The following is a 24,821-nucleotide window of genomic DNA, read 5'->3' as shown; positions in this document are numbered from 1 at the left end:
AATATATGGGTCATGCATTTTGGAAAATAATTATAATTTACATGGTAATTTGTTATATTACTTCTTAGTAAAATTAAAATACGAAATAGAGAAAAGTATGGTCTTTACAACGAAATAAACACGACGATCTTTTTTCCGTTTTTCCACAAAAAATTCGCAAAGTTTCGTCCAGGTGTATACGTCCCCTGCGTAAAAATATTGCGTAAAAATGAAGCAAGTTATTTATCGAAATACATCAAACATTTCTTGTGACTCATTCATTTAGCATAGAGAACAAAGAAGTAGGAGTCGCAAGCGATTGTTTCATAATATTACGGATAATAATTATCTCTTTAAATATCTAGCTGTGTATTACACGCTTGTATAATATTGAATTTCGATTATATATTTTTGGTCCGTTGTGCGGTCATCTTAATAAGCTATTAACCCAATTTTATAAATTCGATCACGCCATAGCAAAGTTGTCCACGTTATTTTTGAATTTTTTGATCATTAATGGTACGTTACGAGTACGAGATGGATCAATTCCGAGTTGACTGGTGTCACGATGCGTATTAGTGAATCGCAATTAATCCTATATTTTAATATGGGATTAATTATTTAACCAACTGTGCGTATAAATTCGCCGTTTGTACATCGCTCATTTGTGAAAATCCTCCCGTCGTTGAAAATTCGCCCGTTGCGCTTATTTACAAGACAGCGAGTGTTGAACGGATTGTAGCTTTGTGTGATAATACTTTTTTTCGTATTATCCTCCCGTCGCAAGCGTAGTACGCGTTACGTGTGATTAATGTCAGGAAATGCCGTGCAAAGTGTCGCGCGATCGTAATTAACCGTGTCTCGTGAGTAAGCGTGTGTGTGTTACGATTGTAACGCAGTTGCAATTTTGCTGTTGCTGTTGCATATTGTGTAGGTGAGTAATAAATTATAGTTTAATTTAAGGTACACGCGGACTCTATGAATATTGTATCAGATGTATACAATGTTCTAGGTAAATATACGTGAATATACTAAAATATGATAAATAAATATAACATTTTATAAAGCCATTAATTTAAAATAAGCGGACTATTATATAGACTAAGTTAATTAATACTGTTTAATTCTAGCAGACGTAAGTTCGAGCATGCGAATTCTACGCGATACCAAGTTCAATCAATTAAAATAAAGCCTCATTATAATTTCAATATTTTTGAGTCAAGATTCTTAGATTTAATTAATCTCCAGAATATCTTACTAGAGCAATAGAGTTAAATTGATAAAATCATAGATCATTTTTTTATGTATGCATATACAGGGTGTTCATTAATGGTTGTCCCCACGTTTTACCATAGGAGCATGCATTTGTTATTTCTAATATAATATGTTAGAAATACATATCCATCGATAAATCATGCTTCTATGGTAAAAAATGGATACAACCATTAATGAACACCCTGTATGTCCCGAAATATACGAATTAAAATATTACAGCAAAAAAGTTTCTAAAGTCAAGTAAAGAAATTAGTTGTAAATTTTTATTTTAAATTGATTAATTTTTGATATACATATAAGAGCTTAAATACATCAATTATAGATATCATTTAGATTACCTGTTCATGAGTCGTACGGTAGTATTTGTGACCGCATTACAGGTGACTGACCGTCTGAAGTGTCTAAACCATAGAGCTTATACTCCTGTATATGCTTTGTGACTAAAATCAGGAGATCGAATTGATAGAGCGAGAGAATATAACATTTTCTTTTTATTGCAATGAGACTACTGCACATGCGGACGCAACGGGCATAATACTTGATGAATCATATAATATTGCCATTTTTTCCTTCAATATACATCACACAACTGACATCGTATTTGCTATTTTTTTTACTCAAATAATATGAATTTTATACATACAAATTAACAATATAAATTTAGTAAATTATACTTTCAAGTTATAACTACACTGCGCGATATATGTAAATGAAATTGTTGCCCATTTAAAAATATAATGTGAAGGATAGAATGAAGGACTGTTTTTATCTAAAAGAAAAGATATATTCAAAAGTCTAAGATCTATGGTTTAAACGTAATATGTGATTTGGACCAATTTTTTTAAAGACTTTATTTCTCAAAAATTACTGCTTGAAAAATTTACAAATAACTTCACTATTTAATTTTTCAAGAACTTTATTGCTATAATATTTTGATTCGCAAATTATCGGGACACTTCGTATATATGTAAAATATTGCAAAGTAATTACTAAGTTAATTTAACGAAGTTTAATTTCATTTGATTTCGTAGTCATGGACCGTTTAGAAATGTCATTTTTTATATGTTTGATTTATCCAACGAGATAAAATTCGCTTACATTTACACGAGTTCCGCATCTTGTCACAAGAGTATGATGATGGACTCTAGAGAGGAGCACATGCGAGAACTGACGTCTCTACCAGTATTAGAACGAACGAAGTGAGATCCGCGGCAGAGGTTTGTTGTTAACCGGGAACGTAAGACTCCGGGAGATATTTCAATTTGCGGGGATTTGGGGCGCGGGTGAGAGTGTTCCAGCTAAGTGCCGAACAAACGTGCAAACAAACGTAAGCGACCTTTTCCGCTCCTCCTGCCACTCGTCGCCACTATCTACCATTCCGCGCATTCGTTTCAGAACTCCGTGTAAACGCGATAGAGAATGGCGGCCGAATGGCCTCTTCTCCCTCTCTGAACTAAATTTTGATTCGAGCAAATACGTCTCTTCCGTTACTGAATCTAATGTCGAACTTTGTTATACGTGTGCTTGTGGATATATGAGATATCACATATTTCATACTGCTTGTAAAAAAAGCATGTTAAAGTAACATTATTTAACATAATTTAATATGACAGCTAATATAATTATAATAAATACTAAGATAATGATGTCCACTATTGGTAACTGATATGAAGATTTCATATAATTATTAATTTATTAGTGGTTTTTTTTACTTATTTTTTTTGAGCCTGGTTATTTGGTAGAGGAGAGAAGAAGAATGGTGAAATACCATTTTGTTTGATCAAATGGAGGTCGAGACATTTGTCGAACATTGGTTTCCACTTATTAAAACCGAGCTTTTAACTTGTAACCTATTATTTTTTTTATCTTTCTTATTTGTGATTCTTTTGAGCCTAGGTATTTACAAATTATTTTAAGTCTTTACACGTTTTAATATAACAGAGTTAAATCACAGTGTTCCACCTTGCGGAACACATATCAACTGAAGAAGCATTATATTTAATATTTGAAATTATTTTTGCAACAAACGTACCTTTCCGAATGTCTGGCCTGTGAGTTGCGTTCGTTCGGTTCCTGGGCTGACCAGTAGAGTATCCACCGGAGGGTGTCGTGGGGGTCGCCCCCGGTGTACTAGGATTGCTACCACCGGGAGTGTGAGCGCCATGACCCGCGTCGAGCCTCGCGAGACCCCCGTTGGTTTCGTCCCCGAAGTCACTCTGTGCCCAGACTGCAAAACACATCACACCCTCTTGCAACGTCGTCTAGGCGCACAGTAATCCTTATTTATTCTCGGCTGCAGCCGCGCACGTTAATTGGGAGGGTTCCTTTTCGCGTTCCGCTACGTCATTCGTGCACGATATCGCGACATAATGTATGACATATTGCTATTTCAGATTTAATCAAGATAAATAAGTTCAGTTAATGATTGGACAATTACTATTGCATAAACCTTCATTGTTAATATCACTGTTAATCATAATCTAATATTGAATGATCGAATAGAAAAACTGATTACCTTTCACTCCAAATAGAAAATTTATTTTACTTCGAAGGAAGCTTTTATCGCGTTTATTACGCGAAACAGCCATTTTAGAAATTTTAAGATTAAGCTTGCAATTCCTCATAATAGCAATACACATGTCGCTTGAATGGGCAGATTAATAATCGTATGTTACCTCGCCCACCCAAATAAAAGTTATGTCTCGCTGCGGCGAGCCGCCCCTCAATCAACGACTATTTATCTACCAACGAAGTAGACGTGATAAAAAGACAAAGACGTATTCTCCGCTGCTCCTTTCCACACTTCGTTGTCGACTTGCGTTCCCTTATGTACGTCTGTATGTGTGTGTGTGTGTGTATGTGTGTGTGCGCGCATATGTGAAGCCACGCGGGGCGGGCTGAGAAGTTAATCGGCTCGGTCGTTTAGTTTCGCTCGGTTTAGTTATATTTGGTTTCCACGGGAGCGGCAAAGAGAAGGGACGTGGTTCACAATTAGTCGGCGCATAACTCGGGCTGATTTAGTGCCTACTACGAACCACGAGAACGCGTGTGTCATTCTACCTCGATATCGCCAAGTGTGCGCACGTTGCACACATGTTCGTACGAAATAAGAGGGACTTCTTGTGCGATATTTTTCAATGGCGGAGGTCTCGAGCATTCTTAAACTGAAGCTCTCGAGCTCTTAATCATCTTTGCGAAAAAGTGAGTCTCTCTGACATAATCAAACGCAATTTTTATAGATAGAAAAATATAATCGTTTAACCTTTCGCAAAACACATGAATCAAAATCAAAAGTTTAGTCACGTGGAACTTGAAATAAAAAACTTTTCAGTATAAGTGCAATATTATTTTTCCTTTTTTTTTTATTCACAGGGACGCTGGCATTGCGTTTTTTGTAAAAATTTTGCGCTTTTAATTACACCTGAGATCCAACAAATTCCACGTGACTTTTGAAAGGTTAAATAAAAATAAATTTTAATTCAATTGAGGAATTTTAATATCCTGATGTACCAATAACTTTTAATATGATTATTTTGCAATAAATATGCGCCTTTTAAATATTACATAAATTTTGTTTAATCCTAATTGAATCAGATTTGTTTTCTTCCATGTCGAAATAATTAAATATTTGTTTCAAAAAAGGATCGTTTTGATCATTAATAATGAAAGAGATTGAGATAAAAGGATATAAGTAAGAAAGAAGAATGAGATGGTTCGTAGAAAAGTTCAGTCAAGTTTTCACTCGCGCCTATTTCGAGCAAAGTTATGACATCTCGGTAGACAACTCGGTTAGCACAGTTTATCACGGCACCGTTTCAGTGTGCACGTGCATGAATACACGCGTGAAATTTTTTTGGCAACGAAAGACATACTTGTCAGCGTGTACGATATTTTAGCGGGCGTATGTTGTCTAGTACTAATTTACGTGTTCGCGACTTATGAACGCGCGGCGTAATTGAGGAAATCATCGAAACTGTTGACGGACGTTGCGCCAAACAGTCATTAACGGTGTCAAATGCTTTCTCTAGTGCTTGATACCTTCTTATTAATATTTTGATTGTCAAACTGATTTCAGAATCTCTAGAAAACCCAAATTTGAGAAGTGCGCAAGTGGTTATATAAAATATACAGAGTCAGATTAAAAAATAAAATACATGATACAAAAAAGATAAAAAATATATTCTTGAATATGTAATAATATAATTTTTAACTAAAATAAATAAAACTTCTTTGTGATTGAAATAAATAGACACAAGCAGAAAAAAGAAAATTAAATAATTTAATTTTTAATAAATTTAGTATATGATCTTAATTACTTTTTTTTAAATTTCTCTTTATAGTAAAATTAAATAATAAAATTATCCAAATTGGATAAATAAAACCACCACTTAAACAAACGGGGGACGGAGTTGTTGCAAGAAACTCATGCGTCTAAATATGATATCGCAATAAAAGTGTTGATCAATTCAGAGAAAAACTCTAACATTTAGTAATTTTAACATTCGATAATGGCAACTGCTTTGCAATTTCCATTCTGAATTCGTGCAACTACAATGACATAACTTTTTATATTAAAAATCGAGTGCGAATATGTCATGTTTCCAAAGACCGACAGATTCCTCTCGGGGGCACTCTGTATTTATAGCTCGACTATAAATTCGTAGAGAGGTACCTGCGATGGGGGAACGTGGTGAAAATCGCTCTGCCACGCGGAAAATTGATATTGACGAATATCGCGACTTTGCATCGTATAAATCAATCTCGTCTGGACATCGTCGCGCGATCATGCGTGCGGATACTCGTCATGCATTTGCTATAGCAGCGTCGTGTATGTTTATACAATCATTACTGATATTTATTGCTTTGGTAGCGGAAATGGAAACCGACATAATTTCAGTAGGTATTCGAATCTCAATGCTATAGATATTCCAGGAAGGGAGGGGGAGGGATATGATCTGTGTATTTATCTATGTCGATTCGTATAAGAGATATATGTGGAATAGTGGAGGGAAAAAGTTGTTAAATTGACTAAATTTTTCAGCTTGATTAAATTTCTTTAATTTAGGTATTTATGTATTTAACTTAAATATATAACATACTTGAAACTTTAATCATCTATATATTTAACTTAAATACTTGTATTGAAGAAATTTAAACAAGTTGAAAAATTTAATCAGTCAGGTCAACAACATTTTTTTCTCAATTTTAGAAACTAATCTAAATCCATATTGAATAATAATACAATCTGTTGAAACGATCCTTAATTTATTTTTATTTTAATTTTAATATTTATATATAATTCTTTCTATATATAATTTAGCTTTTTTCTCTTTGCATTTCATACGTAAGCGGTCTGTTTCTTAATACTCTGTACATACAAATTCTGTTTTTTTTTTTTTTTAACTAATTATAATATTTATACACAATTTTTAAAATAAACAATCATACAACTATATTTTCTATAGATGTTGAAGTATAATATATGTAAGTCATTGAAGAACTTTTATGTGTAAAAGTAAAACGAAAATTAATTTAGAAGCGTCGTGACCCAATATGTACAGAGAAGAATGCCGAAGAACAACACAATGAAATCGTAAATTATGCCGATCTTCACCTCGCCTTTGTCAAACGTGTTTACTCGCGAGCATCATATAAATACGCGTACGCGACTCGCGAAATTGCGACTTGTCCGCCGGAATTCATGATTAATCTGCCGGCCGACGAAATGCGAGAGCGGATGAGTCGTAGTGTCGACGGGATTATGCAAGACGCAAAGTGCGCTGCGATTTCGAACGAGACGATAGCTGCGCCGTGCATCGCGGAAATACTAGTGTCTCTTGAAATTTATCCTCGAAGTTAAGCGCAACTTAACAGAACTGAATTTATCCGGGATACGATCGAGGAATGCTTTTGATATCGGCGCGTAGATTTCGTCCCTAATCTTTGGACAAACAGATTAGTTATTTAAATTTTCACAAAACAGATTCACAAAACAGATGTAAAAGCGCATGTTTTTTCTATGAATGGCATACCTGAATAATCTCGTGTTTAAAACAATCTGATCAATGAAAAATTTGTTTTCTGTCTGAAAAAAAAAACAAACGTGTCAAAATGCTGTAGATGCTTTCTTGATAAATAGACACATAAATGATTCCTAAATAATTGAAGGATTACAGCTAATCCGCTTAAGTATTAATTTCTGAAGAATAAATAGTCAAAGATGGCAACATAAATTATGTAAATTAACATGTTTATGTTACCTTTCATCTTCTGTTTTTTCAGATCTTTGAAGTTAAATAAAACACGCGAGAATCCTTCCAGTTTTAGGATCTTCATCTGTTTACTACGAAGGTATTTAAATGTTAACCGAGGGATATGCTCGCCTTCCTCGTTTCGATAAAGATAATGTATACCAACAGAATCTCCTACACACTGCTGCTTGTATATTATTTCAAGATTAGAGTTAATCACATAATCTACACCTTGATCTGACTAACACTACTCGAACGACCTACTCACCGAGTAAAATTTATAGACTGACATTTCTCATGCTCCAATATATTATAAACAGACATGAGGTTTTTTTGTATCTTTGACTGTCGAATTTTTATTATACCATTTCTTTAAAAAGCACCACAAATAACTATTCGTACAAATACTTTGTATTTAAAATGTGTGATATTTGATCTGAAATTGCACATTGAATTTGAATAGTCGATAATTTCATTCAATTAAACTAAATTGGATTGTTTAAAAGTTCGAAAATTCCGAAGCTAATTGAACAATTGAATTCAATTAATGTATCGAACAATTGGACGTAAAATCGTAAACAGAACTTGAATTTGCTGCGACGAGCGAAAGTTGCGAATATTTGCGAATATTTGTGCGCGATAATAGTAAATAAACAGCGTGTGGGACGTGGCGCAATGATTTTCCAAGGTGTCGTTCGTGGATACACTTTCCTCGTGTCTAGCGCGCACGTTCCCACGAGATCCCCTGCGGAGTTCTCGGAGGCTTAAGATGTCGTATCGTTTGACGGCTGTGTGCTTGTCCGCCGGCGGCGGCCACCATGGATTCGTGGCGGAGTTACCGCGGATACGAGAGAGGATCCCGAGAGGGCGGAATGTGGCCCCGACACCCTTCACCCCGCCCTGTCAAACACGTTCGACACCCCGATCCCGTTCGCGCGCTCGAGCATTTCGTTTCTCCAAGAGAGAGATCATATATTGATCCCTCGACCTGAAAACGTCGAAACAATATGGACCTTTCTTCCCGTCGACGCAGACGAAGGTAGTTTCATACGTTGGACATCTGTCCAAGATATCGCGCGAGACATAACACGAATATTAATAAAGTTTCAGTAAACTGATATAACGATCGAGATAACGTAAATGATAAAGTCGCATTATTCGTATTAAAAGAAGGTCGGAAGATTATTCATACGAAGAAGGTCAAAGCACTCTCAACATTGTCATTTTCGGGAATGAGGGAAAAACAGAGGCCCGCGGCGCCTCGACCGATTTTTTTACACCAAGTGTCGCGTTGCGTCGGTTCGCATGTGTTTTCACACTGAAGAGAAAGAAGAGATCGAAATTCGGTCCATGGAAGCGTGAAAGCTGACAAGGGGAGAAGGGAACCGCAACGTACGGTCGAGCGGACGGGATAAAGAAAAGCGAGAGCTAGGACGTCGAATGCGGGGGAAACGGGGATGGTAACTAGAAGGAGAGACAGGTTGTAACTCACAAATTTATTACTTTTCCCCGCGCTTCGAGTTATTTTATGCCAAAGACAAACCGGACCAGTCCCGCGCGAGCGAGGGGGACATGATGACGGGAACGAATATCTCAACTGCCTCGTCGCGCGCGTTTTTACGCCCGCTGGATATATTAGTGGACCGCTAATCCGCACGGATTTTACGGGGCGGCTGTGCATGCGAGAACGTCGTCGACGACAACGACGACGAAGACGACGAAGACGAAGACGACGACGACGACGACGGCGAAGAGCGACAGCGACGATTGCAGCGGCAAAGTCGCGCACAGTTTTCATCCCGGTTCCATTTAGCCCCATCGACTCTCTCGTCCCGATCCCATGACCTCGGCCATGCCCGAGTTTGCGCTCGGCTAAGTCGACTTACGCCCTTTCGTCGATATCGCGATGTTACAGTGAACTCTCTGTCGGCCGACGTCCTGCTATCGAGACCCTCTGAATAACCGGGGAATATATATAAGATTCAGGAAATTCGCGTAAAAATCGTTGCAGTAACGTTTCCAAGCGTTCTTTATAAAGTGATAATCGCTCGTTGTGATATATGTAACTTAAAGACTAATGTGAAATAATTTATTGTTAAATAATACTCTAATACAAAGGTAAATATTGAATACGAAGGTACATCATTGAATTAATTTTTTTATTACAATCTCACGTAAAAACAAAATTCTATTGTAATAACGATATAGTGAAAGTGCTGCGATATTATATAATTTTATTTTTAGCGTGGTTGCTATAATCGAAAATTAATATTTGTCTGTGCGCGAGTAAATAATGCAATTTCGTTAATTTTTCGATGCACACGCGCGCGAGTGATAATCCGAGCCGTGGTAGCTGTACTCACCGTACGTTAAGCCGTGGAAACTATAAAAGCCGCGGATTATGATTTAGGCCATTGTAGTACGATCTCTGATACAAAATTAACAGCGCTCCGTTATTCCGACGCTGCTGCTGCTTTCATCACTCATAAGTTTTACTCGTAGAACGGCAATAAAGCTCGCATCAATATACGTAGCATCGATCAAGAGATATTTCGCGAGTGAGACATTCCGATGTCATTAATTTATTGCCGTAATCAAATGGAAATATCTCCATATCTCTGGAATGATTTACCGCGACGATTACAGTGCAAACATATGAATGACAGTTTCTACACTGCACAAGTAAATAATTATAAAAAATGTTCTTTGTCATAGAGGGATTTAGATATTAATTGATTTTATTTACACAATATTTATTTACGTAAACAAATAAATTATATGAATATTTATGCAAATACTTTATATAAGTATGGCATGTTCTATTCAGGGACTAACCCTCCATCTGCAATCTAGATCTTTCTCGTTACAAGCGAGATTTTATTCTCAAGTTTTAATTTTTATTAAACGATCAATGTTTTAATATTTGGCTTAAAAAATTATTTATAGAGTAAAATTTGTAATAGAGATGTTAAAAAGTGGCCCTAACTTTTTCCAAATTTCTTGATAGTCTAGAATAGCAAAAAAAAACTTGGGCTGAACAAAGAGACTCAGATTGCAGGCGGAGGGAGTGAAAATATTGTTACAGACAGAGGGTTAATACGTTTTCTTTTTTTTTCGAAGACTTTGGTCATTTTACGCTCAGCTGAATGACCAATAAGGAGGTAAGCATGAATACGTGACACGTGGCATAAAAATTGTGCGTGTTTTGTGAACCATGACGCGACATAATACGACGAATAGAAAGGGGGTTAGCGGAGTATCACGCAGCTGCGAAGTGCTCGGAAAGTCACATGAAATAGTTCGATCATCGAAATTCTCTTATGCTGTTGCACTTTTAGACCCGGAAATGATTCTATTAAAATTAAAATCGAATATCCCAATATAAATAACAATTCAATCAGGTACAGAAATAAAATATCCCTTGCGTTAAATTAACTGTTAAATTCATCCTCATCTTCATTCTCTTGACAAGACAAGACGCAAGTCTTTTCTCGACGAACGCGCGTTTTTCTCGATTCTGAGAAAACCAAAATGTGTCACGTATAGGGGATAGCGTTTCTCGAATGACGGACGAGCGCAGCCGTGAGTTCAATAATTACTAAAGCGTACGAGCCCCGTAACAGGAGGAACGTCGGGGTTACGTCAGGGGTTGAGGTACGACGGCATGGTGAGAGCACCTGCGGGCCCAGCAGCCTGCTCGGGCGAGAGAAAGTCCTAGTCTGCTGCTGGGTCTCCGCCCCTAATCTCCTAATCCTTGGCTTCCTTAGGAAGTCGTTTATTAGTCAGCCGCAACCGGGCGCTATGCGTCACTGGAGCAAAGTATTTTGTATCCGGGAGTCTTAAAATCACTGCCTATAAATACATAACGACACTCGTGCGCCGCGTCACGATGGGTCTCGTTAGTGGGATCTACGTTGGAAAAGATACAGATAAAAGTGTAAACGGAGATTCTAATAGATATTTTAATCTTCCGATATATTTTTAATACAAATTTTAATACCCAATTTCTCTTCTTTCTAATATCTAGAATCAAAGGTGCTTTTACAATTTTTGATGATGTTAGCGATACACGATATGTGTGAAATTACCTAATTGTGTGTAAAGTGTTCAAGGGAGATTATCCTAGAGTGTTTTGTCCTACGTGGAGATGTATTCCCTTGCGATAGAGAGAATCACGAGAGCCATACAACCGATTAGTTTATTTGTCTGACACAGAAAAGTCGGGAGCAATTCTGTGGTTGGGGTTCGTTATCGCTTGTCAAGCAATTTGTTTAGTTTCATCTTGACGCGTGGGGAAAGCACATGGAACCAATGAGTAACTCGAGCACAAGTGGCTCCTTTGGGGGCGTGACGAGGATATTTCGAAAAATTTTACAGAACGAAAGATTCCGGCAGGTTCAGACTGCCTGGCGCTTTCTGAAAATTCGGCTGTCAGAATTTGAGAAGACGCCGGGACCGGACGATCAGGAATGATCATCTTGTTACAATGATTGTGAACCTGACACGACATTCTTTTTTCCTCCGTATAATATTCTTGGAAAATCGAGTCTTTTTTTTTTTTTTTTTTTTTTGAAAAATTGTTTTGAAGACAAACCATAGATTTTTCAACAATTGCAAGTCGATCATAATTTAGCTAAAGTAAAACAAATAAAAAAAATTAATAAAATTATACAACGTTAAAAATATATGTAACGTGAATGAATATACAAACATAGATTGCTGTAAAAGATATGATTTATATTTACTAAAAATAATTAAGTATAACAAATTTATTATGATTTATTAATATAAGTGCTAATTACGAGAGGAGCACCTGTTATAATAAACGTGGCATTTGTTACACATTCTGGTCACCACTCAATTCTCACGCATCGGCACGCACAAGAATTTCGTCGGCGAGACAACCCTTGGGAATGATCCTACCCCAGCCGACGGCGGTTGGAACCCACTGAGTACACAAAACCTCGTTGTTGAGGTAGATAGAGACCTGCCTTACCGCAGCAGCTGAGATAATGGGAAGGAAATCAGTTCATTTCTATGTTGATCCCACCAGTTCGGTTCCCGGCGCTTAAAGGATCGCCACGATTGGCTGGCTGATCGAGAAAATCGAACCGGAACATCAGCGCGGCTCATCGAAAAATCCGATCGTACCCGCCGATCGTAAACGATTTTCAAAGAAGCATTTGCATAGAATATAAGAAAATATATTTGTTAACTGTTCCATTGTGTGATCCAAAAATTGATGTTGATTTTTTTTATCACTATTGGTAAAACTTTTCTTTTACATATGTTACGTACGCGGTTCAAAGTAACTCTACAAGAAAATGTGTTATCTATACAAATGCAATATATTGTATTTTATGTTTATGCGTAATATGCATGTTAGCAACAGATCAGCTGTTGTTATTATTACTGATATTTTAAATGTTGACCACAGAGATGTAATTCGATAAAACAGAGTTTCGAGAAACGTGAGAATCTCATCCTTTGCAGGAACGTTTTTGTCACATTCGGAAATTCTTTCTCCCGTAAAGTTTCGTTTGAGATCACAGCACTTACAAAGTTTATCCCGCATGCAGGAATCGCGATTTGCGCGAGTCGCGGTTCAATTTCGCGTCTAAACGCCCATAAGTTTGCGGCGAGGAGACTTTTGCGGGCACATTCCCTGGGGAGGCTAGAGGCTAGCCGAGCAATTTGTCAACACCATTAGGTCCGGGAAGGGGGAGGGGGGGGGATACGTTAAGGGTGGACTTCGACGCATCTGCTAGCTCGATCGCAAGGCCGCGCGATAATAAAGGGGTAGTTAATGACTAACGGGGGCTGTGCAGCTCGGATCCGACCGTATGCCGCCCTGTTGACAAAATATTGAGCCTTCCGTTGGCCGAGCGGGGATAACAGATTTTCCGCGGCGATTTTTCTCGCCGAATTTTCGCTCGCAATCTCGATCCGATCGCCCGATCGGCTGCCGCTATTTCCGCATCATCATTTTCATTAGAGGGCGACGTTGCTTTTATCGCGGTCGACGCTGGCATTAATTTCCATCGACGTGCCGATATTAATAGAGCTCTCGTAATCCCGCCGCGATATTAATGACAATAATATGTAGGGTAGCGTTCATGATAGAAATTTTAATTCGCCCGCGGCCGCTTCGAATTTATCATTGTCCTACCTGTTGACCGGTCAAGCGCGGCGACAAATAATGCGAAAGTGAGCTCGAGTAATGATAGGACAGTTAAATGAAAAATCATTAAGAATACTTAGGAATGTAAGTAATATTGTAAATGATTTTTCTAATCGTAAAATTCAACATGAATTTGCGAAGTTTTATTCCCTGCGCGGATTTATGAGCCGAAACAAATGGATTTGATATAATTCATCCCTATAGAATCCATTTATATATGTAGACACGAGTACGATTTATTGTCGGAAAAGCGGGCGGAGAAAATTCGATACACTCACGAGAAAAATGAAGCCTTTCTTAGAGTATCCGCGATCCTAAACGGTGGTGGGAGCCGCTGCTGGCGCGAGTCTAGGATTGGAACCGAAACGGGGATAGGTAGGATGCCATTGGAATAAGATCGGGTTTAGCCGCAGTGTCGGGTTCGAGCCCCGGATAAGTCTACCTTATCCCGATAAGCCGGTGAGTTAATGAATCACAAAACAGGTGGTGGCGCTGCCACGGAGAGGATCGTCTTCGTCGTCTTCGACGATCGCCGTACGTGCGGCTGAATTCGCTCGTCGTCCGAATGACACTATATTACAATGAATGACTAGCGTTATGAAACACCACTTCGACTCGACTTCGTTTCGACGAACGTTCTCGATCAAGGCTTTACAGTTCGATGAAATATTTCCACGGTCTTGTATAATATATAAATACAAGTTTATTTAAACAATAAGTAATTGAATGCCAGAAACGAGCTAACTTGGGTATAACAATTACAATAATTTATTTTAAAACATATTGATTGCGGCACGTTTCGGTCTTACTTGACCTAGCGCATATATATAATGTTGATGCCTCAGTTATAAATTCTATTCGTTATGTGTTGTCAATTCGTATAAGAGATGTGAATAGTTGATTCTTCGTTGCCAAGCGAGTTCAAGCCCATGATGTAAAATTGATTGCCAAATAATTAAAAAGATAGTCCGTATGAATTATCTAGCATGAGAAGTTAAACGAGTTTATTCGTTTCCTAAATTAATCCTTCATGGTTCAATCGGCAATTTAAAGACCTAGGCGAATTTTCAATTTTGAATTATACTGCCTCAAATTCGAACACGTACAAAAAAATGAAAAACATTTCGAATTAAATAATTACAATAAAATCGTATTCCGGAATGTTGGAAAAGTGTACGAGAACTTTTTCAGATTTTTTAAAGACCGAAACTTCTTTGGAAAACACTATCGGGCACCAGTGACACGTTTGGATTGGAAAAAAGAAAGACTAAATACAATAGATAAAGACTTTTGATATTCAAAATCAAAACAATAAAAAACCGGCAAATAAAAGTTAAACGCATGTACTGGTGCGCAAATTATATTTCATATATTCTTCAAGTTAATACATCTTGTGAGCCAATAATTAATCTATATGTAGTTCCGATTTCCTTTTGAACCAACGTTTTATAAATAATTGAAGTTTTGGAACTTTTACAATGTAAGAACTTAGTAAAAAATTTGTTTTACGGCCAACACGTGCGAGTCGATATCCAAAGTTGTTAAGAATTTGGAAATCAGCCACCAAAAGAGAACGTTTTACACAGAAGATTATGTATAATATTTTAATTTGTAACAGAAGAGTCCACAAGAAAGAGTAAAAAAATTTCAAATAGTATAAAATAAAATAATAATGAAAATATTTATAATGGACACTATAGAAAACAACAAATTTAATAAAGTATCTTTAAATCGTTTGCTCCTGAGTAGGAATGTACTTTCGAATTTTTAAATTTTCGATGACGGCGCATTACCACTTTAACATCCAATGGGCCCGAAGTTTATCTGTTGCCTCGTATCGCGGATCTGATAGAATAACGAGCGCGTTGCTTATCAAACCTATTCGTACTAAAAATTTTATCTGTACTCGTCTGGCACTTGACAAGAATCAACGTCGTTTCATCAGACAAGAGACTCTTCTGATATTACGATTGAAAAGAAAAAAAAAGTCGAGTTTCAAACGGTTCGTCTATGAGTAACGAACGGAAATCTGTTTATTGATTTCTTCTTTTTAATTTGCTGCAAATGACTATATATTTATTTATTGAATGACTATTATTATTTGAGAGATTGATTGCGTTCAGCGAACCCAACGGCTGAGTGAGAGCTCAGTAATTACTGCTTGTGATTGGACTAGACTTTTAGATCCATCAAATGTAGAAGAATACGCCAATAGCAGCGCTCACTCAACCATTGTGTTTGCTGAACGCAACCATTTACTTGCATCTACGATAACATGAGACTGATTAAAAATCTATCACAACAAAAATAGCAATCATTTAATTTCAATGTTTCCTCATGCAAAAGTGGGAACGTTTGTAGGTGCATCTGAATTACTGCAGATAAGAGCGTAACGGGGGGGATGTACTATATATTAAATTTTGCCTTCTTATCGAAGTTTATCGGCGACAAGGTAAAGTGTGATTGAATATTTCAGATCGTGCGTCACGTCGCAATTCGTCGCGCTGAACGTCCCGTTTTTCTCGTCGAATTATTTCGTCGACTCTGATTGTTTGCGCGCGTTGCGTGTTTTGTTTGTTTGTGACGCCGAATAAAGAAAGAATTTTTTTACTTTTGTGCAATGTCACACTTATCAATCTTATTTTGCAAATGACACATCCGTGATACGAGATTTTCGGTAAAGATGCACGATAATGCGACCCTCGCGCGGTGCAAAGTCAGGAGAAACGTCAGGTAATTATCGCAGGAATAAATGAGGTTCGATAGTATCATTAACAATAAAATCAAGCGCTGCGACAAGTCGGCTACAAGTGATTACATCGCGATAACGTGCGCTGAGGCGACACTGGAAAAAGCGAATCTCATATCTCGGAATCGATACACAAGAGAATACACGTCGATTGTAATTACCGAACTCACATTTACAAACCACTTTACCACGTTATCGCACTTAATCCTTTCATGATCTTACAGAATGCAACTTGATTCATTGCATCTCATGCATTTTATGGAGCATGATTTTGATTAATTACATTGATCCTTACATTGAATCTTAAAATAATATTTGTGCTGAATGAAAAATTGATATGGTTATTGTTTGTAAAAATACGTGAAAAGCAATTTTAGATGAAAACCGTTTATTCGATTGATTGAAATAAACTGGAATATCCTTATCTTCGAAAACTAAATTATTATTATTTTTAATCATTTTATGCAGGTATAAAATAGATTTGTTGTTTTACAAGAAAACAGTATTAGTATCGTTGATGGAGCATGTAAGCCTAGTCGGATATTTTTACTAATAATATTGTTTATTTAAATCTCAGAACGCGTAACTATTATTATCTTACGTTGCAACGAAAGGATGCAACGAAAAGCAGACGATTCGACCCTAGTATTAGATCATCTTCGGTGTTAATCTAAGAGCGTTATAAATTTTAAGGGGAGCCTAAAGTCGTCCTGTTTTATTGACCAAACATGATTTTTTCTAGCATATTATTTTTTCTAATTGCCTTTACAAATTTAAAAGTCCTTTTCTACAATTAATGTATAGGCACTAATATAATCCGAACTCATCGATTTTATATCAGAAACGAACAAAATTAAGAAATGTAGATCTGTTCTACCTATTCTGGATCTAATATGACATTTATAGGTGTCAACGTGTACCAATATTTGCTTCATACAAAAATTCTGCAGGGCATTTGTATAAAATAAAAATGGTTCGGAAAGCAGGTTACACAAAAATACAATGTTGAGTTCTTAAAATTTTGATTAAACACCCAATATGAAAGATTGCTTGAAAGTGTGCTTGAAAACTTGTGCAAGCGTGCAATATTGATATAGCAATGTGTAGTGACGTATTAATGTTTCGTAAACCGTACGCATGTGTTGGAAATCGTCGTTTAGTTGGTAAAACTTACTTTAGCATCCCTTTAAAACAATTTTAAATTATATCATATCAAAGTCTACGGAATTACATTCTAAGATTTGAGAGGAAGATCGTAGGATGAGTATAATCTCAAGCTTTTTCCATTATATCGTTCAATTTCTACAAGTTTTTTCGCGTTTTATTTTTAAAATTATTCTTATATCAGGATCTAATTTGCGAGCCTTGGATATTAACTATTTATTAATATTATTACTTTTTTAGAAGCTTTTAAAGCATACTTGGATCTATGTACTTAAATAATAATGTTTTTGCAAAATATCATTTCGGATATGATAAATGAGTCACTCAACCGCTAGTGACTTACCGTTTTTAGACTGAGGACGAACGTTAACATGCATTATATTTCGATAATTTTGTTTCACTGAAAATGGTTCCAAAATGAGTCGACACGTTCGTTTTAACGTAATCAATCATTTTATGTTTAATAAATGTTGAAAGGGAGTTCAGAAATTGAACTATGCATTAGTAACTTGACTATCAGCTTGTTCGAATATTGTATTTTTAAATCTCGAGACTTCATTAAGTTACATTGTTGATAATTTTTTGTCGTATTTCGCTTAATAACGTTGGAACCTAGCAATTAAAGAAACTATGAAATAATACAATATTTGCAACGATAAACTAGTTTTCATGAAAATTTCGAGTGCACCGAGCGTTGGTCGATAGAAATAGACGGGTGATACATGATCCGTAAATCGTGGATAAGATAGTGGTCACTTTAAATTCGTCGCAGTCAACGTCAATGACTGAGAGTGTTTTCGAGAGTCTTTAGTATTGTGAACGACTCACCACGTTTAAGTTTCTCCAACGGCTCGTGGTGCAGCTGATGGCTGGAGTTGTGCAGCATCGAGGTGTCGTGATGCGAATTACCGTGGATATCGTGATGGTGCATCGCGCCCTGAAGATGGTCGCTGTGTAGGCTGGTCATCGCGGCGGTCGTGTGCTGATGATGTTGCACCGAGAGGCCGCTCGTCGGCCCGATCACGAGGTCCTGCAGACACAAATCCGCGTTGCCGCCGCCACCGCCGCCGCCTCCGCCGCCACCGCCGCCGCCCGCGGAGAGTTCGAGGCTCCCCCCGGCCCCGCCGCCCCGCTCCATACTGTAGAAGGTTAACGTCGTGTTGACTGTTCCTTACGACTCGGTGACACGATCAACCTGGCCCGCGAGAGGCCGCGAATCAACGCCGGTTTGTTCGCTGCCTTCTTCTAAGGACACATTCAAGCGTTCTTCTTGTCTCGCAGATTGGACTACGTCAACGAGAATCCGCGTGACAGTTATTTAAAGGCAATTATCAGCCGGTAGGATCAAACGATTTGTTTCTTTCGCGAATACTCGTCACGAGAATTTAAATGTACCGAGTATCATCCAAGTTTCTCTCGCTCGTGAACACGATGATGCGCGACGATCGTCGATGTAGTTAATAACCGGGTGATCGGTGGATTCTTTCGACATAGATTTCTAAGGAAATTATGCTGATTTTATCAGAGACGATTACAGCGCGTTTATCATACCGTCGGCACTTTTCCGCTGGCGCTTCGATTCTCTTTAGCGTCGGCAACAAGATAAGCGCATACGCGCGACATCGCGCGCTGGTGGCTACCGAGGTGGACCGACGGGAGTACGTGGACGGTCGCGCGTTCACGTTAAGACACCGAAAAACAGCGCGGGACTCACGTGGACGATGCGCGCGCTGACACGAAGGCTTGATAAATTAGATAACCGTTCAATGCCGCCGTGTTACGTAAGGACAAAAAAAACAAGAAGAGTTATAAAATATGTCGTCTTAAGTAGGTTAAACTATCAGCACTATCATCCTTATAAACACTTTCCGTCTGAGGTAGGTGAACTCATCTACTCTACCTCTTGTTCCTCCACTGTTTTTATCTTTTGGACTTCCGCTATGTTTTTCTCTCACTTCGAAAGAATCGAATATTCATGATTCGTCGCGATTCTTCTTCGCGTTTTTACGTTCTCCGTGAAGGGTTCGTAGGAGATTTGTTTGCGATTCGTAATCACTACATTAAAACGGTACAGACGTAATCAACGTTCCCTGCGTGTATCTAGCACTACGTTGACTATCACCACTTCACCCACTCTCTTCGGCGCGGTGTTCACCAAGAGCCGACATTCACCGCGGCTTCTGTCACTGATCAGAGTTATACGCCGGTAAAAATTAGAAGGCTGTATCTCCACGAGACACCACGATCTGTTATTATCACCACTTCCGAATTCTCGTCCTCCACTCCGGAAATGCACTGCGTGATTGTTTACATACGATTTACAGACGCGAGAACGGCGAGACGGTCTCCTACCCGCGACCGTCGTCGGACGGCGCGGCCGCGGGCAACGACGTCGACGTCGCCGTCGTCGCCGTCGTCGTCGGCACGAGCGCGTCGATGATGATGACCGCGCGGCACTCGTCACTACTCGCACCTCCGCCCTTAACGTACGTCAGAGAGGAGAAGCGCGGAGCGGGACACGGCGATAGAGGAAAATATAAGAAGGCGGCGGCGGTACCGTCGGTCGCAGCGGTGTATCCTGATTTTCCCACCGGTAGATGAAACGCGTCGTAGTGGCTAGCGCCGCGTAAGTCGGTTGGTAGGTGGGTCCGCCAGGCTTAGCCGGTTGAGCCTTTCGGACTGCCTGCCGGCTTAAGTCTCTAAGTCGGTAAGCCAAGCGGATCTAGTGGTCTTGGCTGGTGCACTGGCTGCCTGCTAGCTTGCTTGCCTGGCTGCCTGCCTGCCTGGTTGCCTGCCTGCCTGCCTGCCTGCTTGCCTGCCTGCCTGCCTTCCTTGCTTGCCGGGCGGCCTGCCTGACTGTCTGACTGCGCCTCTCCCTCCGGCTCGCTCGCTCTTACTCCCCTCCATCCGTTCCTTCTCTCTTTGCCTCCGCACCCGGAGCAAACTCCCCACCTACCATGTCTCGCTCGCTCTCTAGCACCGCTCGCTCCCCTTGGCACGATCTCTCACGCCTGTGCTCGCGCTGCCACTCGCTCCTTTCCTCCCTCGGTTTGCCCTGTCTCGAACGCATCTCTCTCAGTGCCGTTTGTTCACAATTCGTATCCTCTCGCTTCACTCGTGTGCATCCTTGTCCACGTAACGTAGGTTCCCGCTACCTCGCGATCTCTTACACACCATCTCATCTTGTACCTCCTCCTCACTCCTTTCAGCCAACCCCTCCAGAGCTCTTTCTATCGTACAGCATCCCTACTTCCAGAATCGCATGGCGCTCCTTTCCCACCGCATCTCGTTGCCCGCGCGATCTCTAGCGCCGAATTTCTGTCTCGTATATAAAGTCTAGTCTGCGTTAATAGCAACCTGGGTTTAGACGCCTAGTCCGTCATTGTTCTCTCTTCATCTGTCTCTCATCTTCGGCCACCGCTATATTGTAATCACGTTATATCGCTATGATAGAATTTTCTATGCCTCCACGATCTTTCTCTTTTCGTTTCATAGTTATTCGAAGCGATCGCACCGGTTAACGTTCAGTGTCACCAACGCGCATCTCTTCCGGTCCATCCCTACCTACAGATTTTAACCCCACCTTTGACCCGAAGTCGCCCCTCCTACGGTAGCAACGGTGGTCGGCGTGCTTACCCCTTCGAGCGAACGCACACGCACACGTGGTGTTTCCTCTTTTCTCTTCAACTACCGGCGATCCTGCAGATCTTGCCATACTACGACGATTATCGTTTGTTGTTTCTCCTGGTCGACCTCGTAGCGCCTTGACCACGCGAGATCGCGATCCCACCGCTGGCAGAGTAGGCGATTACCCTTCGCCTTCGTAAGAAATACATCGCTGTATCACTGTTTGTTTACCTGAAAACTTATGCGCGCAAATAAAACGATGGAACAGAGAAGTCCGAATATTCCTACGTTTTTACAAGAAGTCAATTTTGTTGCTTCTCTTGTGCGCAATTCATAGAGGAAAATAAAGTCGAGAAGAGTCGACTCAGAAAACAGGTTTACAAGGGCCGATTCTGACCCTCTGCAAATTTTGTCCAAACACATGAAAATCTATATCTTCAGGTCAGTTATAATCAATTTGAGTGATTCCATCTCAAACGGAAATATTTAGTACAGTAGTGTAATTACTCGAATTGAATATAACTGATCTCAAGATATATAGATTTTCATGAGCTTGGACAAAATTTGCAGGAGGCCAGAATTAGTCCTCAGTCTTTATGAACTTTCTTTCCTTTATACAACTTGATTAACACAAATAATATTTTTGACAATTGTCTATGATTTGAGGTTGAAATTCGTTGATAATCCAGTCGCAAATAATACTCGATACTTTTATTTACTATTTTTTTACTTTTAATGTTATTCGTAAATTCTGTTTTGATACAAGACCACTCTGTTGAATAACTTCACGATCGTGTGTATCGCAAAACTGAAAATAAAGTTTGCAACTATGTATTTAAAAGCAGAATTGCTAGCACGCAGTTATCGCTGAGCTTATCAGTCGGAGCAAATATCGGTCTGCAGTTTGGAGTCGTGTGTATTGGGCGTATTATTCGATTTCGAGAGGTGTGTCTCGAGAGCACAAGAAGTTTACGACTGCGCCAGCGTTCTTGAGAAAAAGCGAATTCCCAACTTTAAATCTATTGTGAAATGATACGATTGGTTGTGCAACATTCACGGGCGATTGGTCTGAGAGTTCAGAATTTATCATACCGCGCGCGTCGTCACAGTTTCAAAGATGACTTCTTATATTCTCGATTAGGAAAGTATTATCAGTGGTACCTGATAACTTCAAGATGTATCACAACGAGTAATACGCCAGCAAACACTAAATTACAGTTATATATAACTGTTACAATTTTCCACTCAACAATGTAACTGATATATAACACATTTATTATTTTGTTGAAGGGGAAATTATAACCAAGTTATGTAACTGTAACTTGGAGTTTGCTGGGATTAGTACATATGTGCATGTACATTGAGAATAATCCCCAATGCAACAGGCACCGATTTCAATATACATTAACTATTAAATACATATTTAACTGTTACAAAGTTTATCTTTATCGATTCTACCTGCCTTTAGGCGTTAGGAACTTAAAGTTTGAGGGATTAGTTAAGTAGATAGGAAAGATTAATTGCGTCCAATTCGTTTCCAGCTTCATGATCGACCAAATTGCAATTGCGTTTATAGTTTCGTCCATTCCCCGTATACTATTAAATCGATTACGTCACCGAATAACCTACAAGTTTCTTGGTGACTACTTCGTAGACATGACGGCGCCCGACTCGTTCTTATCACGGCGGGGAGCAAGGTTCGGAAGGGTCAGAAACGAAGTGGGCCGCGCGTGATCCTCGTAAGAGAATCGTCGTCAGCAAGGGGAGCCGTGGACGTCGTGACTGGCGTCAAGAAGTTGTCACGCAACGAAATGGGGCGGGGGATGGAAGCATCTTCCGAGAGAGAAAGAGAGAGAGAGAGAAAGAGAAGGAGTGTGTATGCGTGTGTGTTTGTGTATGTGTGTGGAAGAAAAACGAGAGAGGACGGAAAGGAAAACGGAAAGGACGGAGAGTAACTACCAGCAGCAGAGGGTAGAAGGGTCAAGGGGGTGGGAACGCGACTCTAAAGCACTCGATGGAGGAGAACGCGGTGGGCGCACGGAAAACGAAGAGCGGCGATACGAAAACGGGGGTTGTAGCGGCAGTACATACGTCAAGCTAGGAACAGAGCGCCATCCCGGGGATCCCCTAACGCCTCGGGGAAAGTATAGGAGACAAATGACAAGATGGCCACGCCTACCGTGCAGGCCGCGTGGGCGTTATTTGCTGGTGTGTGCGTGTGACTTCCCAGAGTTCAGAGCTAGAGTGGGAGCACCACATCGGCGCGACTCGGCAGCGGTTTGGTGGGACAGGAGCGAGAGAGAGAAAGAGAGGAGTGGGAGAGGAGAGTAAGAGAGAAAATGAGAGAGTGGGTTACGTACGAGGGTTGAGGGGTAGGACGTGTTCGCCAGGGTGTCTTCTGATTTTTGAAGCAGCCATCCGAGTTATATGGGCAATGTACAACGAGTGCGATGTTGCGGCCGAAATGTGAAGAGCACTCTGCCTCGCTAAATTAAAAGAAGATGATGGTGATCGGAGATGGACACTAGCTTCGAATAAAGTGTGCCTTCTCCCAGTTGTAGAAAATGTATCTCTCTTTCTCTTCTATCTTTTCCATGTACCCTTGCGCATCGACGATCTCTTATACCAAGCATGAAGCGTATTTCAGTATTGACATTTCGATGGTCCGTCGGAAGTATCGACAACTTAATATCATTCCATTAAAAGCTTTGTTAGTAATATTTCATAATGAGTATTATGCTATACATAAAATAAAAGGTATTAATATACAGAGAGAGAACTGCTTAGCAAAATATCGTGTTTATTGAATGCAGTAGTAATAGTCAATGCAATATGATCAGAGACAAATTTATATCTATTTTATATTATAGTGGTAATTTTTATATACTGTAACAGAATAGATTAATAAATAGAACTTCGCCATGCGTCATTTTCGCCAAAATACAGGATAGAGACAATCGGGAGAATCATCGGGACATTTGTATTATACGTCCGGCCATAATTATTGTAATTCGATAATAATTGAAGGATTATGGATTATCTCTGTATATAGGAGAGTCGCTCGCGGCACGGCTTTGCGGCTGGCCTCAACGTCGAGGCTGTTGCACACGATCGCACCCGCTATTCGCTATTGGTCTCTCTCGATCGACGTTCAACCTGACTGGGATTCGGTCCGTTCTATCGGCAGTTGAACTTCGTGCGACATGTTGTCGGCGCTGTTTTCCTCTATTGCGAATCCACTGCATCTCTTGAAATCGACATATATATATATAAAGCGTTTATTGAGAAAATGAAGTTACACCTTAAAATGCCGGAATATCTCTTATTTGTTTAGCTGCTTACAATTTTAAATTGTTGTGTAAACTTGCTTTGCGTGCAACATCACAAAAATGTAAATAATGTAATTAAATAAATGTTAATTATATTCCGTACTTATGCAAGAAAAATTATCTTTACAAATGGTGATGAGAATAAAACAGATTTTGAAAAATGATGAAATGAAGACAATCTTTAAAACTGAATTTACGTAATTTCTGAAGATGACATGCATGTTTCATGACAACAAACTTTGGCTTTTGCTATTGACACATAATAA

General features: G+C 39.3%; 1 protein-coding gene across 4 annotated transcripts in view; it reads right to left on the bottom strand.

The window, feature by feature from the left end:
* LOC105208217 (pituitary homeobox x) overlaps positions 1 to 21,958 on the bottom strand; it is a 41,719-nt gene extending 19,761 nt beyond the window's left edge. Inside the window, exons 1-2 of one of the 4 annotated variants that reach the window (XM_039455883.1) lie at positions 18,428 to 21,958; positions 3,287 to 3,481 (exon numbers count right to left, since the gene is read on the bottom strand). In XM_039455883.1, the coding sequence (XP_039311817.1) occupies positions 3,287 to 3,481; positions 18,428 to 18,737 (505 nt within the window). In that variant the 5' untranslated portion in view covers positions 18,738 to 21,958. The remainder of the gene's footprint in view (positions 1 to 3,286; positions 3,482 to 18,427) is intronic. The other 3 variants (XM_039455882.1, XM_039455884.1, XM_011178017.3) reach the window with 3 other exon arrangements.
* Between the last annotated feature and the right edge of the window lie 2,863 nt (positions 21,959 to 24,821).

The sequence above is a fragment of the Solenopsis invicta genome, chromosome 12, assembly GCF_016802725.1.
Source record: "Solenopsis invicta isolate M01_SB chromosome 12, UNIL_Sinv_3.0, whole genome shotgun sequence".
NCBI lineage: Eukaryota > Metazoa > Arthropoda > Insecta > Hymenoptera > Formicidae > Solenopsis > Solenopsis invicta.
Note: the sequence above shows the minus strand (reverse complement) of the source record. Positions and strands in the feature narration are given on the sequence as shown.